The 14,983-nt window shown below is 48.4% G+C and overlaps 1 protein-coding gene across 1 annotated transcript in view; it reads left to right on the top strand.

Moving 5' to 3' along the window:
• The window catches only part of NEB (nebulin), a 210,937-nt gene that overhangs the window by 188,594 nt on the left and 7,360 nt on the right, over nucleotides 1–14,983 (top strand). The window contains exons 133-139 of the mRNA XM_078865795.1: nucleotides 449–553; nucleotides 2,732–2,824; nucleotides 3,983–4,075; nucleotides 5,083–5,175; nucleotides 8,083–8,175; nucleotides 9,913–10,005; nucleotides 12,425–12,532. Coding sequence (XP_078721921.1) covers nucleotides 449–553; nucleotides 2,732–2,824; nucleotides 3,983–4,075; nucleotides 5,083–5,175; nucleotides 8,083–8,175; nucleotides 9,913–10,005; nucleotides 12,425–12,532 — 678 coding nt within the window. The remainder of the gene's footprint in view (nucleotides 1–448; nucleotides 554–2,731; nucleotides 2,825–3,982; nucleotides 4,076–5,082; nucleotides 5,176–8,082; nucleotides 8,176–9,912; nucleotides 10,006–12,424; nucleotides 12,533–14,983) is intronic.

Below are 14,983 nucleotides of genomic sequence, written 5' to 3'. Positions count from 1 at the left end.
GTAAATATTTTGTTCAATGGGCACGTTTACGTTATGCACGTGGAGGTGCAAATTTTGGCCAAACCGTACGCTTTGTAAGTGTTTCTATTAATATTAATCCTTCAATACGGTCTTATAATGTTTATTATTAACATTGAGTGTTTAAATGTTATAAACTTTGTTTTAGGGTCAAAAAGGTCAACTTCGGATCGTCTTGGAACGGATAAATGCTTTTTAATGTATAATTCCTATAATCGATTAACAGTAGTTTTAAAAAACGTTAACCGAGGGACTACTGTAGTTGATACACCGCCATCACATCGCATATCCAAGCCCGCCCGTGTGAATGACATTGAAAGTTTTAGATTGTTGTGTCTGTAACGCGCATTTGTTTTTGGGACAATCGCTAAACACTTCCTGGCGCGCGATTTCTCTCTCTCTCCTCTGCCACGGCTGACCACCCCAACAGCTGCAGTACAAAGCAGATGCCGATAGTCAGAAGGGCAAGGTCACGACCGTGTCCAACACGCCGGAGATCCAGCGCGTCAAGGAAAACCAGAAGAACTTTAGCTCGGTACTTTCCCAAAACCCTTTGCCGAAAGCGCAAAACGCGCTGTCTTGTCTGTCCGTTTGTTGCCCCCCCCCCCCTTGTGATCCTTAACAGTTTTCCTCCAATGATGCCGCCTTTTTTTTCCTCAACCACCTCTCCCCCTCGCTGTACTCGGTTTTTTTCGCGCAACTTTAATTGCTTCCTCGTGCACTGTTGGCGCGCGCTAACGTTCCAATTTGCAGCTCACGACTCCTAACGAGCTTGCGTGCGCGTGCGTGTGTGCGGTTGGAGTGGATTGTTGTTTGAATTTGTGAGGCTGATGAATAGCTCTTAACTCTGGGCAGCTAAACCGCTGCGGGCGTGTTGGCGGGGGGGTTCACATTAACTGACCGTGGCTGTGTGTCACTGGTGATTTTTCTTTCTGTTCAAGGAGCAATACAATGCAACACCGATTTCGTGCTAACTTCGAAGTGCTTCTTCTTGGTTCTTTCGGTTAAGTCACGTAGAAGGGAAATAATAAAATAATAAAAATAAAACATAATAAAATAATTCTCACAGAATTATTTTATTATGTTTTATTTTATTATGTTTTCTTTTTATTATTTTATTATTTCCCTTCTACGTGACTTTACCGAAAGAACCAAGAAGATGAATCCCTGCAGTCACGAAAGCTTTAAATCGAAATTCGAAGTGCTTTTCTAAATATTAGATTTCATCATGACAGCTGTAACTGCTACAGCATAGGTAACATTAACACATGCTCGATCATGAACCATCAGGCATCCTGTAACATCGCAGTTATCTTATTATTCACGTGATGCGAGCGTTGTTACATGATAGTCCAAGTGCAAACGTACTTTTTTTGGCGTGGATTTGAACGATTAGCAACTCAATACATTATTGCAACTAGACTCAAGAATTGATTATAATGTTTTAAAATTGTGATAAATGTCGCGACCTCTAGTGGCTGCAGTCTACCCCTTAGCCAATTACATACAACACACACACGTACAACACATCACTACTCCACACACGTGATTTAGGCATGTATTGCGAGCTAAATAGATGAATCAATGCATCGTTACATCTGTTCTCTTCTAGTTTTTAGGTTACATTGGGCTCTGGACGCAGCTGCATTCAACACCGTGCTCTAGCACAATATTAGGACTGACTCTACAACACAAATAAACCCTCCGCTCCTGGACGGTGTCTTGAGATGCGGACACATTTAGGCGCGACATAAATCAACCTTGTGTGATGTCATATTAACACTAAACTGGTTGCATCACCTGGCTCGAATAGAGCCACACAGGTGTGCAAACATGTGGCCAGCACAGGTACGCTAGTAGAGTAACACTTTCCCTTGTCTTCACGTAATAACTTGTAAACTCTTTATGTACCTGTACCTGTGTTTGCCACACCTGTCGTGAAGAATGTGTGAACCTGGACTAGATAACTGAAGTTCCCTGACCTTGCGTGGTGTTCCCACTGCCTATTTTACTTATTTTCCACTTGCGCATCTTGAGCCATACTGGGACCGAGCCGAACCAGCACGGCAATGGCTCAGAAAGCACGGGTTTCCTTTTCCACTGCACGAGCCGAGCCATGCTTTGACGTGGAATTCGTGATGTCAAGATGCACGCTAAATGATGCGATGACACGTTGATGCAGTGTTTGCATTGTACCGACTGCCACGAGACCGTCATTAGCACCCGTCATTAGCTCCACTTGACGCGGTTGTGATCTGGCTTGAGCAGTTGAATGTGACATTGTAGTTGTTGCTCTGCATCTACATCAGCAGCCACACGACAAGAAGAAGAAGATTAGCTCCAACCCTAGCACGGCTTGGACCCGAGCCAGATTCACGTCTTGCTGAGGCCGGCACAGCACGGCTCCGTTCCGGCTCGGCTCGGTAACATTCCAATGAGAAACCACCCATGCCCATGCTGGTCCCGTGCTGGCACGGCTCGGAAGTGCGAGTGGAATAGGGGTACAAGAAATGTCCTGCTCTGAATTTAATCCGCCAAGGTGTGCACACTTTTTAACCTCTTTTTAACAAGGAACGGATATTGACTTTGTTCTGGTGTGGGGACAGGCCCGAATTGACTCGTTTCACGTGCGTGGTTGCTTGCACGTGCGTGCGTTTGTGGCCGTGTGTGTGTGTACACTCACGCCTGTGCATGTGCGCGGTTCCATCGCAAGGTTTTGTACAAGGACGACATAAAAGCTGGCACCTCGGTGAACGCGACGCCCGAGCTGCGACGCGTTAAGGAAAACACAAAGAACATCAGCTCGGTACTCGCCCTGGCCCACGGGAGCGTGGGCCACCTCTGCACCGCACAGTTCGCTCCTCCGCTCGTGTCCTTATTCACCATCCCCTTTGCGAGTCTCCTAACAGCTTTCCCTTCGGCACCTACCTCCTATACAGCAGGTCGCTACCTCGCATTTCTCTCCACGCTCTAACAACCCCTCTCGACTTCGCTGCCAGTCAGACTCTTTGCGTTTGTTTCCCACTCTTTCTCTCTCTCTGTCCCCCCGACGTTTGCTCACACCGTTCCACGCCAGCGTCTTCTGTTCCTCTTGCAGCTTTCGGCTTTCAATACAAGCGATCTGCCACGCGTTTTTATTCTGTTTGTATTTCTACTCACCGTGTTTAGTAATCCTGCTCGATGCCTCGTGTTCAATTCACACGGCTTCACATCGCTGCTGACAGTTATTTTGTTCAACAATATTTATGTTACCCATTCAATGTTTAGATTAATATAAAACATTCTCAATGATACTGACTCTATGTTTCTGTGTGTGTGTGTGTGTTTGGTATGTGTATCGATGTACTGTATATGTGTCTCTCTACATTTGTGATACCTTTGTGTTTGTAAAATTGTGGATTTTTTAATGTGCCTGCATGGTTGTGTGCGCATGCACGTGTGTGAGTCCGTGTTGGTGTGTGTGTCTGTCTGTATGGGTATGTGTTTATGTGTACACGTGATGTGCTGGTGTTTGTGTGTATGTGTCTTCCTATTTGTGCACCTGTGTTTGTGTATCTTGGTTGTTGTCTGTCTGCTTTGGTGTGTGTGCCTGTCTGTGTTCGTATGAATGTATTCATACACGTGACGTGTTGGTGTCTGTCATCACGTGCACATATATATGCACGTGACGTGCTTTTGCATGTGCGTTGGTGCGCGCGTCTGTGTGTCTGTATATGTGCGTTGGTGTGCGTTGTTGTGTGTTGGTATGGACGTGTTTGAATGAATGCGCACGTGCTCCGGATGCGCTCTTTTCCGTACGCGTTCGTGGGTGCGTGCCCGTTGCGTGCGTGTGCCCGTTGCGTGTGTCTATGTGCCCGTTGCGTGCGTGTGCCCGTTGCGTGTGTCTGTGTGCCCGTTGCGTGTGTCTGTGTGCCCGTTGCGTGCCCGTTGCGTGCGTGCGCGTGCCCATTGTAAACAATCACAGGTTTTGTACAAGGAAGGCATCAAATCGGGCACCGCTGTGAACGACACGCCGGAGTTGCAGCGCGTCCGGGCCACTCAGAAGAACATCAGCTCGGTACCCATCCACGCCCACTTCCAAATCACCCCCCAGTCCACACTCTGTGATTATTAAAAAACACGACATTACTCCTCCCTCCTGCCCATGATCCCCCTATTCCCTTCACTCCCCTTTGACATACTTTGTCCCCCGAGCGTTTCCCTTGACATGGCAGAGCGGCGAGCCCAGGTGCTCTTGTCCATTCCCTAATCGCGGTGGTGCAGTGACGCGCTGCGTCAATCGCACGTCTTGTTATTCGCCGTCTCGCCCAAACCGTCTGATATTCCTCCTGTGTCCTGAGCTCTTGAAAAAATATAAAAATCGCTTATCAAAAAAACACCAACAACATTACCCATGAAGCAACTTATTGCATCGACCATGTTTCCTTGTATAATAGGCCGCGTGAAAATAATCTATTCATACATCCACTGTCCTAATTTACAAAATAAAGTTGGATAATTTAATTTTGTTCGTTAAACTCCCGTGTCAGATTTCACAATTTGTCAATGTATTGCATGTTACGAATTTATTATTTATAGAGTACAGGTTACCATGATGTTGTGCTTTTTTAGTTATGGGTTATTAATTGGGATTTTAAAGAGCACATTTATTCACACACACCCTGGCTAAACCAGGGCTGGCATTACGACACACAGAGTCACGTAGAGCTGGTGTATTCAAATGATGCATCGCCGCACGAGTAGACTTCATAATTACACTGGCTGCATCGCATCTTTCTGCACCGTCGAGGAGGAACATATTTCCCAAATCCTGTTTTTAATCGACATACGAATCACTTTATCTAATGTCTTACTTACCTTCAGGTGTTTGCCCTTCATGTGCGCTTCTATAATGGAATTATATTATATTCATATTCTTTGGGTCTTGGAATGACATTATTTACAATTGCAGTATTATTTCGCCCTCGGGTTGACTTTATGGTTATATTGAAGGTCATTAAATATGCAATTGTTTGTGCATTGTGTGTGTGTGTGCAAGTTTACATAAGTGCTTTGTGTTTCAAGGTTTTGTACAAGGACCATATTAAGGCCGGCACTTCACTCAAAGACACGCCGGAGATCCGCCGCGTGAAGCAAACTCAGGATCACATCAGCTCGGTAAGACCGTCCGCCCAGCGCCGCTCCACTCACCCCCCACCGAGGCCCCAACACCGACATCTTCCACCTCCTCCCGTTTCATCGCCACCCACAAATGAAGACCAAAGATTCCAGCCCCCCCCCCCACCGTGTAGCCTGTAACAGACTGTTGAGGCAAATGTTGTTAGCGAGTAGCACCGATGAAGGCCAGCATGACACACGAGAGGGTGGTTGGCCAGCACCACGCCGGGCTGCCTTTGTCTCCCTGGCGGTGATGTTTACACAACGGGGAGTGAAGGGAATAGGGAGGTAACGGGCACGGAGGCTGAGTTGACCTCGGGGAGGCTCAGAAGCAGTTCGAATATTCACCACTGTTATTGATTGTGAGCGGGAATCGCACTTGGGTGGCCAGAATCGTAGCGCAGCATAGCACGAACCGCTGCGCCAACCCCGCCACCACACACACCAACAACCACCACTCTTCTCACTATCGCCACCACAAACACCAACAACCACCACTCTTCCCACCATCGCCACCACAAACACCAACAACCACCACTCTTCCCACCGCAAACACCAACAACCACCACTCATCCCACCATCGCCACCACAAACACCAGCAACCACCACTCTTCCCACCATCGCCACCACAAACACCAACAACCACCACTCTTCCCACCATCGCCACCACAAACACCAACAACCACCACTCTTCCCACCTCCGCCACCGCAAAGACCAACAACCACCACTCTTCCCACCATCGCCACCACAAACACCAACAACCACCACTCTTCCCACCATCGCCACCACAAACACCAACAACCACCACTCTTCCCACCATCGCCACCACAAACACCAACAACCACCACTCTTCCCACTGTCGCCACCACAAACACCAACAACCACCACTCTTCCCACCATCGCCACCACAAACACCAACAACCACCACTCTTCCCACCGTCGCCACCACAAACACCATCAACCACCACTCTTCCCACCGTCGCCACCACAAACACCAACAACCACCACTCTTCCCACCGTCGCCACCACAAACACCAACAACCACCACTCTTCCCACCGTCGCCACCACAAACACCAACAACCACCACTCTTCCCACCGTCGCCACCACAAACACCAACAACCACCACTCTTCCCACTGTCGCCACCACAAACACCAACAACCACCACTCTTCCCACCGTCGCCACCACAAACACCAACAACCACCACTCTTCCCACCGTCGCCACCACAAACACCAACAACCACCACTCTTCCCACTGTCGCCACCACAAACACCAACAACCACCACTCTTCCCACTGTCTCCACCACAAACACCAACAACCACCACTCTTCCCACTGTCGCCACCACAAACACCAACAACCACCACTCTTCCCACCGTCGCCACCACAAACACAAACAACCACCACTCTTCCCACTGTCGCCACCACAAACACCAACAACCACCACTCTTCCCACCGTCGCCACCACAAGCACCAACAACCACCACTCTTCCCACTGTCGCCACCACAAACACCAACAACCACCACTCTTCCCACTGTCGCCACCACAAACACCAACAACCACCACTCTTCCCACCGTCGCCACCACAAACACCAACAACCACCACTCTTCCCACTGTCGCCACCACAAACACCAACAACCACCACTCTTCCCACCATCGCCACCACAAACACCAACAACCACCACTCTTCCCACCGTCGCCACCACAAACACCAACAACCACCACTCTTCCCACCATCGCCACCACAAACACCAACAACCACCACTCTTCCCACAGTCGCCACCACAAACACCAACAACCACCACTCTTCCCACCATCGCCACCACAAACACCAACAACCACCACTCTTCCCACCGTCGCCACCACAAACACCAACAACCACCACTCTTCCCACCATCGCCACCACAAACACCAACAACCACCACTCTTCCCACCATCGCCACCACAAACACCAACAACCACCACTCTTCCCACCGTCGCCACCACAAACACCAACAACCACCACTCTTCCCACCATCGCCACCACAAACACCAACAACCACTACTCTTCCCACCTCCGCCACCGCAAACACCAACAACCACCACTCTTCCCACCTCCGCCACCACAAACACCAACAACCACCACTCTTCCCACCGTCGCCACCACAAACACCAACAACCACCACTCTTCCCACCTCCGCCACCACAAACACCAACAACCACCACTCTTCCCACCTCCGCCACCACAAACACCAAGAACCACCACTCTTCCCACCATCGCCACCACAAACACCAACAACCACCACTCTTCCCACCATCGCCACCACAAACACCAACAACCACCACTCTTCCCACCATCGCCACCACAAACACCAACAACCACCACTCTTCCCACCATCGCCACCGCAAACACCAAGAACCACCACTCTTCCCACCATCGCCACCACAAACACCAAGAACCACCACTCTTCCCACCATCGCCACCACAAACACCAAGAACCACCACTCTTCCCACCGCCGCCACCACAAACACCAACAACCACCACTCTTCCCACCATCGCCACCACAAACACCAACAACCACCACTCTTCCCACCATCGCCACCACAAACACCAACAACCACCACTCTTCCCACTATCGCCACCGCAAACACCAAGAACCACCACTCTTCCCACCGTCGCCAGCACCACAGCCACTGAGTAAGGTTTGACACGTAAACGAAACATGCCAATTCGTTCCTAGTACAGCACACCGGTGTGTTGGAGAGTAAACCCACAACATTTATAATTCGAGTACGTCGTTTCACCCATCTGGCACTGAAGAGTGTTAATGACATCAATGACGTCATGCCTGCCCGCACACGAGTGCCCGTGTTTATAGTCGATCGCTCTGTAACCGCTCGCACGCCCTGCCGCCCCGCACAGATTAAATACAAGGAACAAATCGGCACAGCCACGGTGGTGGCGGACTCGCCCGAGTACCAGCGCGCACGAGAGAACCAAAAGCTGATCAGCATGGTGAGTCCTCAAGCCCGCTCCGCGTGCACCCACACACCACCCACGTGACGCGCCTTCACTCGCGGTCACGCTACGGCTTCAGTAGGCGTTTGTTGTTCTTCCCCCCCCCGCACCTCCGATGAGCGCGGTTTGGCTACGTACGGTGCAAAAGAAGTGCAACGTACATACGTATATTAGCGCGGTTGTCTACGTACGTTGCTAAAGAAGCTCAACTACATAGATACATCCAAAGGCTCACGTTACTTTAACCACCAATGAGAGGGAAAGGTGATTGTTCACGCTGCCCATAACTCAACACTGTGGAGGCAGCAGCGAGGATTGGTGGATCATCACACAAATATGACGAAACTCCCTTCCTGTGGGCGTCGAGGAGGTCCCATACCCTGGCTCGCCAGGAGAAGGCAGCACAGGAAAAATTTGGACTCCGCCGTTTCCGTCCTTATGGGATCGAGCGTTGTCCCCTCGAACGCGTGGGTTTTATCTGGGTGCTCCGGTTTCCTCCCACATGTAAACACTTATTAATCGACCAATAGCACCTTAATATATAGAGGACGGCAGAGCTTGTGCAATTGTTGACACCGGCTCACCATGTGACTGCCTTCGCCCTCGTCTGTGGTTCCTCACGCCGCTGGGTCTTTCCCTCTCTACGAGAGCGAGCGAATGTTGCGCTGCGCGTTAAAAGGTGAATTTTATGTATATGTATTCTTTATATTATTCTGCAAACATCGCGGTGGTGTTTTGATTTTCAGACGCCACTTTTTATAAAACGTTGCTCAGCGAAGTTCGCTCCCGTGTGGAATGACAGCGATTCTCGATTGTGTCGTCATTCATTCGAACCGGCGGTTCGCATCCGAGGGTCATTTTCATAGAGGAGGATCTTGCATCGATAATATGATGGATCCTAGCGAGCCGCAGAGCAACAAAGTGATGACGGGCGAAGGCTCTTATCAGAAATTGCTTTCGTCGTCGGTCTGTAAACGTCTGTAAATGTCTCCACGTGATCTCTGTGGAGATGACTTTTCCTCGGATCGTTCACAACCCCTATTGCTCTCTGGAGTTTAGATCTAGAAGTCGGTGGCGTCAGAACACCGCACAAACCTTGCGGCGTATACATGTTAACCAATCAGTCTGGAGTACTACCCATTGAAAACTTTCACAAGAAAAATACTCATAATAAAGGTATTTGGGTTCGATCACGTAAATATAAATTTGTCGTTAACCCACCACCACCCGACACATCCAATTAGTAAGGTTTGACACGTCAACAAAATGTGCCAATTAGTTACTACTTCAGCACACCCACAACATTGACAATTGTGTTTAACTAAAGCAAACACTGATAAATGAACCGAGCTACAATGATGATGTATTTCTATTGATTGTTTTACATACGATTGCTTTCATATTGGTTCCATCTTGTTGGCCATTCATGCTAGCTGTGGTTTAGGAAAATAGTCGACAACTGTGCATGCTTGCTTCCCTGAGAGTCGCTGTAGGTATTGGCCACTGCCTGCACCCATGGTTTACTTTGCGCTTCGTCTCTTGATTTGTGCTGCTCTTCAACATTCCCTCTCTTTTAACTCAAGAGGGCAGCACATTGTGCAAAACTCATCCTTGTTAATTATAGGTCCATTACAGTACAGAGTCACCTTAAAGCATCTGCTCAAAATGTAAAGCATTTCCTGACTATAATTAAAGCTAGGTGTTTGTAATCCGCATGCCTCGCTTGCCTTGCAGGTGAAATACAAGGAGCAGCTCGCGAAAATGACCCCGATCAACGCCACCATGGACACGGAGCGTGTGAAGCGCGCTCAGGGAAACGTCAGCGCGGTACGCCCGGGTGTGTGTGTGCCGGGGGGGGCGCTGCTCCCCCCGTCTCGGCATCGCGACTTCTCGAGAGAGGTCCGTCGGGGCCGTGTCATTGCCTCTTTCTTGGTCGCTCCGCTGGTGACGCACACCTCAATCGATCGGTCAATCTTAATTGTTTGTGCCAACGTCGCCCTCAATCTTGTAGGCATCGGTGCACGTTACACCAAACGGGAACAGTGCGGGGGCACCTACCGCGACTTGCATCATAATGGGCCACATTAACCCAATGGCATTTCTGGCAAAAAGTTGCAGGGGTTCCTGCGCTGATAGAGGCTCTCAAAAAGTGTGTGCCTAGCACTCCCCCACTAGTTTGGGTGTGGGGTGGCGGTAGTTCCTAGACATTGCTATATACATAGATGTAGATCCTTTTAAGTGCCAGATTAAAAGGGTCCCACCTTGTAGGACTCAAATCACCTGGAATGTGCCCCATCTCGTTAGATCTCAGAGAAACTCAGCAGGTGTTGAGCCTGGATACCACCTGAAATGGGCAGCCATCACGCACAAGTTGTAATAGAGTTACATGGTGGGCAGCAGGGGGCAGTGCAGCAGCATTCGTTGTTACACTGCACTTCCATGTGCCCGCGTTTGTGCTCCCCACCTTCACCAGCCAACACCGACCAGAGTGGTGAAGTATGGTCGAACGATCCCCATGACTCGCACAGCATGGAGAGGCCCTCATCCAGCAGTGGATTGACAGAAGGGCTGTACGTACATATAAATTCATGTACAAAGGGTTCCAACTCCCCTTCATCTGGCAACGCTCCCGGCCATTCTTCCTGTTACCATTTACAGATCATTAAAGTGGTATCTTTTGGAAAATTTTACATTATATATTATATAAAGCAGACAATTTAATTTTGGCCCACGAAAGAATATTAGTGGATTGGCCATGAATAACAAAAGCCTCGACTAGGTTTTAGTGTAACGCATTCAGAAGGGGCAATGCACTCGTAAATTGATACCCTTTTGAACGTAACACTGGCAGTGTTCAATTTCTCCCTGGGCCAGAAGATGCCAAGCACATGCTCTAGAGACAGCGTGACGCTTGGCAGGAGCAGCGTGCTATAACACGGGGCTCCACCCTGTGGCACCATCTTGTGAACCTGAAACCGCTCCAAGTTATCTCTTTCCTCGAAGGTTTCTCTGAATTCCACACTGCAATACGGACTCCGCTGCCTAGTTTTGTGTTGTGTTGTATGAACGACTTTCGGCTCCTCGCTCAAAACTCATATATTATTCCCGAAGTCATGACCCCCCGCCCCCCTTTAATCTCCCCCTCATAACCGCCACCATTACTTTTCCATCTTCATATTATGAGTTACTGACTGTCACTCATTAACCCCATCCATTGAATCCATTCATCATCGTAATTTACCGTCATCAATTTCACTTTCACCGAACTCGCGCATCACAGATTTGCCCCCCATTGCTTCCTTTCATCGATTTCATTCACCTCATCTCCACCATCACATTCACACGTTGTATCGTTCTGAATTATCTGTAAAGTGCCTTAGTTAAGGCACTCTATAAATTACGTTAAGATGAGATGAGATTATTTTTTTGTTATATATTATATCGGTTTATGCGTCGGATAAGGACCCATTATCTAACATTGCTTATAAACAACATCTAGCAGTTCACCAGCATTTTGTTCTGCTGATGAGGCACTGCATGCCAAAACCGGTCCAGAGCATGATTGTGTTGAATCAAGGCTTCTGAAATAGTGCACTAGCAGAAGACCACCGTTGTGACTGATAGGATGTGTAAATAATACTTTGTTTTATGTTGAGGGACAAATATGGGAAGGAGGATGTGTCGTCTGAGCACAGATGGGCTCATGGACTAATTTGCTGTGCAGCCGTCTCCCGCCCACCACCCAGTATCCCATGATGGGATATACCACAAATGTCCTTTATCCGTGAACCCTTGCCTCAGCGTGTTCAACTATAGGGGGCCACCACTGCTCCCATTTAGTCCATGAGCATAGAGCAAATTTCTATTTTATCGGTACCACCTGGGGTGGCATCTTCTTTAGCATTTCCAATTTCTATGCATTGCCAAACAACAGGGCGGATTGTGCGATTACCATTTGAGTTGAGTGAGTTTACAAAGATCCACTCTTATTGGCCGTATAAACACGTCGGCACGATGAACATTTGGTGACACCAAATTTCTGCTCTGGCCCACGGACCACGTGATGCCCACTGGACATCTGTGAAACCTACTGGACATCATCGGATTCCTCCACTATACATAAATATCCTGATTCTGAAGTGAAATGGCCTTCGTGCCATAACGTGTAAGCGGTACGTCGATAGGCGTTGCGAGACTTTAGCGGCCACGTCACCATTCTGTCTCCCCCGACCCCTCGCGCCGCCAGGTTTTGTACGCCGACCGCTCCAGGAGGGAGATGCAGGGCCGCGCCAGCTGCCTGCTCGACACACCTGAGATGCGGCGCGTGCGCGAGAACCAGCGCAACTTCTCCCTGGTAATGAGCGCGGCCCCGCACGCGGTAACACCCTGGTGCGGCCTGGTGAAGGACTGGACCATGGGTCTCCTCACCATTTGTTCCATAGCCATGCCTTGTGATATTTGACTAGCTAGACCAGCACACAGGCAGTAACACAGAGATTAAAAACGTATTTCTTTAGAGCTGCTTTTTTGTGTTCATTCTGTTGTCTTTCCCCCACACCTCTGATTAGCGTGGTTGGCTACATATGTTTAACAAGTAGGCTTTCGCGACCAATATGATCCATAATAGAGGTTTTTGGGTTAGATCACGTAAATATATAAATGTGTCGTTAAAACCCGCTATCACCCTACACAGCCAACTAGTAAGGGTTGTCAGGTAAACAGAACATGCCAATTCGTCACTAGTGCAGCACAGCGGTGTGCTGGAGAGCCAAGCCACAACATTTACAATCTGAGTACGACGTTTCGCCAGTAATTACAACTAGCTTCATCAGGCGACAGCCAGATTTGTGGAGAAGCCTTCCTGTTTCGTTCCTTATATAGAGGCGTAGATGTGTTAACCACCCTTCTGCGCTCTTGCACAATGTGGGGGGGGGGGGGGGGTTACTGAGGCATCGTACATTATGCGTGTGCATTATGGGGGGCCCTTTGAACTTGTCCTTCCTGTCTATTGTGTTTATTAAAATAGCCCTACCAACGGTAATCCTTATTGAAGTACGCTGCCCTTTGTAGGCATGCATTTAATAATGTATTATTTGATGATTCACTTCCACGCAGCACTAAGACGGTAGCTATCCGAACGGTTAAAGTTATTTTGATTTCTTTCAATTTCGATAGATTCTTTAATTAATCTTGGCCAGTAGTAGCTAGTTTTGCACTATATTTACACGATCTAACCCAAAAATATCTATTATGGTTGCCTACATATGGTGCGAAAGAAGTTCAAAATACGTCCAGAAGGCTGTCGCAGTGGCGAGATGTTAACTACCTCGCCTGGTCTACAGGAGGTAGTGGGTTCGATCCCAACCCTGACGCCTGCTGTATATTTTGAGTTTGCGTGTTCTCCCCGTGGTCGCTCGGATTTTTATCTGGGCCCTCCGTTTTTTCCCTCCACAATTTAGAAACATGCGTTTAGAATATTTGGCTGCTATAAACTTCCACATGATGAGCCACTTTGTTGACCTATCATTTGTGGCCAGGTCGCTTCTCAAAAAGAGTTATATAGCTCAGTGGGTCTTACCTGGTAAAATCAAAAGTTTAGTCTAGTTTTAGTCTTTCTGTAGTTGCTGCGTTCATTATCGGGGCCCACTTGGCACCAAGCTTAAAGAATAACAGCAAGGTTTGACAATGGAACTCCTGACTAAAGTTTTATGATCACTCGTTAAAAAAGCTTGCATCTGCTGATGGTTAATATGTGGTTAACATCGGACCAATGGAGAAACGCGTTCAACAGTGTCGTTGCGTGTCACCTAAACAAGCACTCTGCTGCACAGTGATGACAATAAAAACTCACCACAGGCATCCTCAATACTGCCTTATAATGAAAGCAGAGTGGAGAAAGACTTGACTGGCGTAGATTTGGAGACCGCACTGGGATCCCAGTGGGAAATTTTAAGATGTATTTTCTTTCACCGGGCATATCCCCGGGGAAGTAATATAATTAAATAATGAATTTACACCGTTCGTTTTACTTTTGCAGCGCATCTTAAGAAGAGGTCCTGTTGTCCTGTATTTATTATTTTTTTGCAATTTCAGAAATCTGGGTTATTTGGTAATATCAACACAAATGCAGCAACCATCATTGTTCGTTGGATAAACACCGGTGTTAATTATTTTTGTAATTTGACTGGTTTATTGGGGGTAATCAGTTAAAATTGAAACTCAGCAGTCTTAATCTTAATGTAACTTCACAACGAGGGTACATTTATTCAATAGTTCCCTTTGGCAACCGTTTTTTTAATTCCAATTACATTCAGTGGTCATTATTCAGAAATTTGCTAAATTTTAATTTGATAGAAATTCCCCATTAAAATTACACTTTGTTAAATCACTCTTAGAATGAGTCCACAGGTCACCGGGTGGATCTACTTGCCGTGGCGGTTGAAACGATGGCACAAGCTCCTTGAATTCCCCCCGCCCCGCAGTGTAAATTGGCTCAACCGCAGCGAGTTGATCGGCAGGCCGCGTGTTATGGCGGGAGGAAAGTGTCGGCACTCTAACTTCTTCCAAGACATCTGGCCAGCGTGGAGGAGTAGACCAAAATACTCTCGAGAGTTCCCTCGAGGGAAGCCCTTTCCGCCAGCAGTGGCGTGAGTAAGGAATTGCAGGGCTGCCCCTGCTGCCTTCACCTTCGCTACTGGGATGCTTAACTACAAAGTTGTAACCTCCATGACTCGTACTGCAGATACCGTGGTTGGAGGCGCCACGGCCGTCCGTTGAGTCTCGCACTGCGTTCCCTGACCCCGCT

The sequence above is a fragment of the Lampetra fluviatilis genome, chromosome 21 (genome assembly GCF_964198595.1).
Source record: "Lampetra fluviatilis chromosome 21, kcLamFluv1.1, whole genome shotgun sequence".
NCBI classification, from domain to species: Eukaryota; Metazoa; Chordata; class Hyperoartia; order Petromyzontiformes; family Petromyzontidae; genus Lampetra; species Lampetra fluviatilis.
This window is presented reverse-complemented; position numbering and strand designations above follow the sequence as displayed.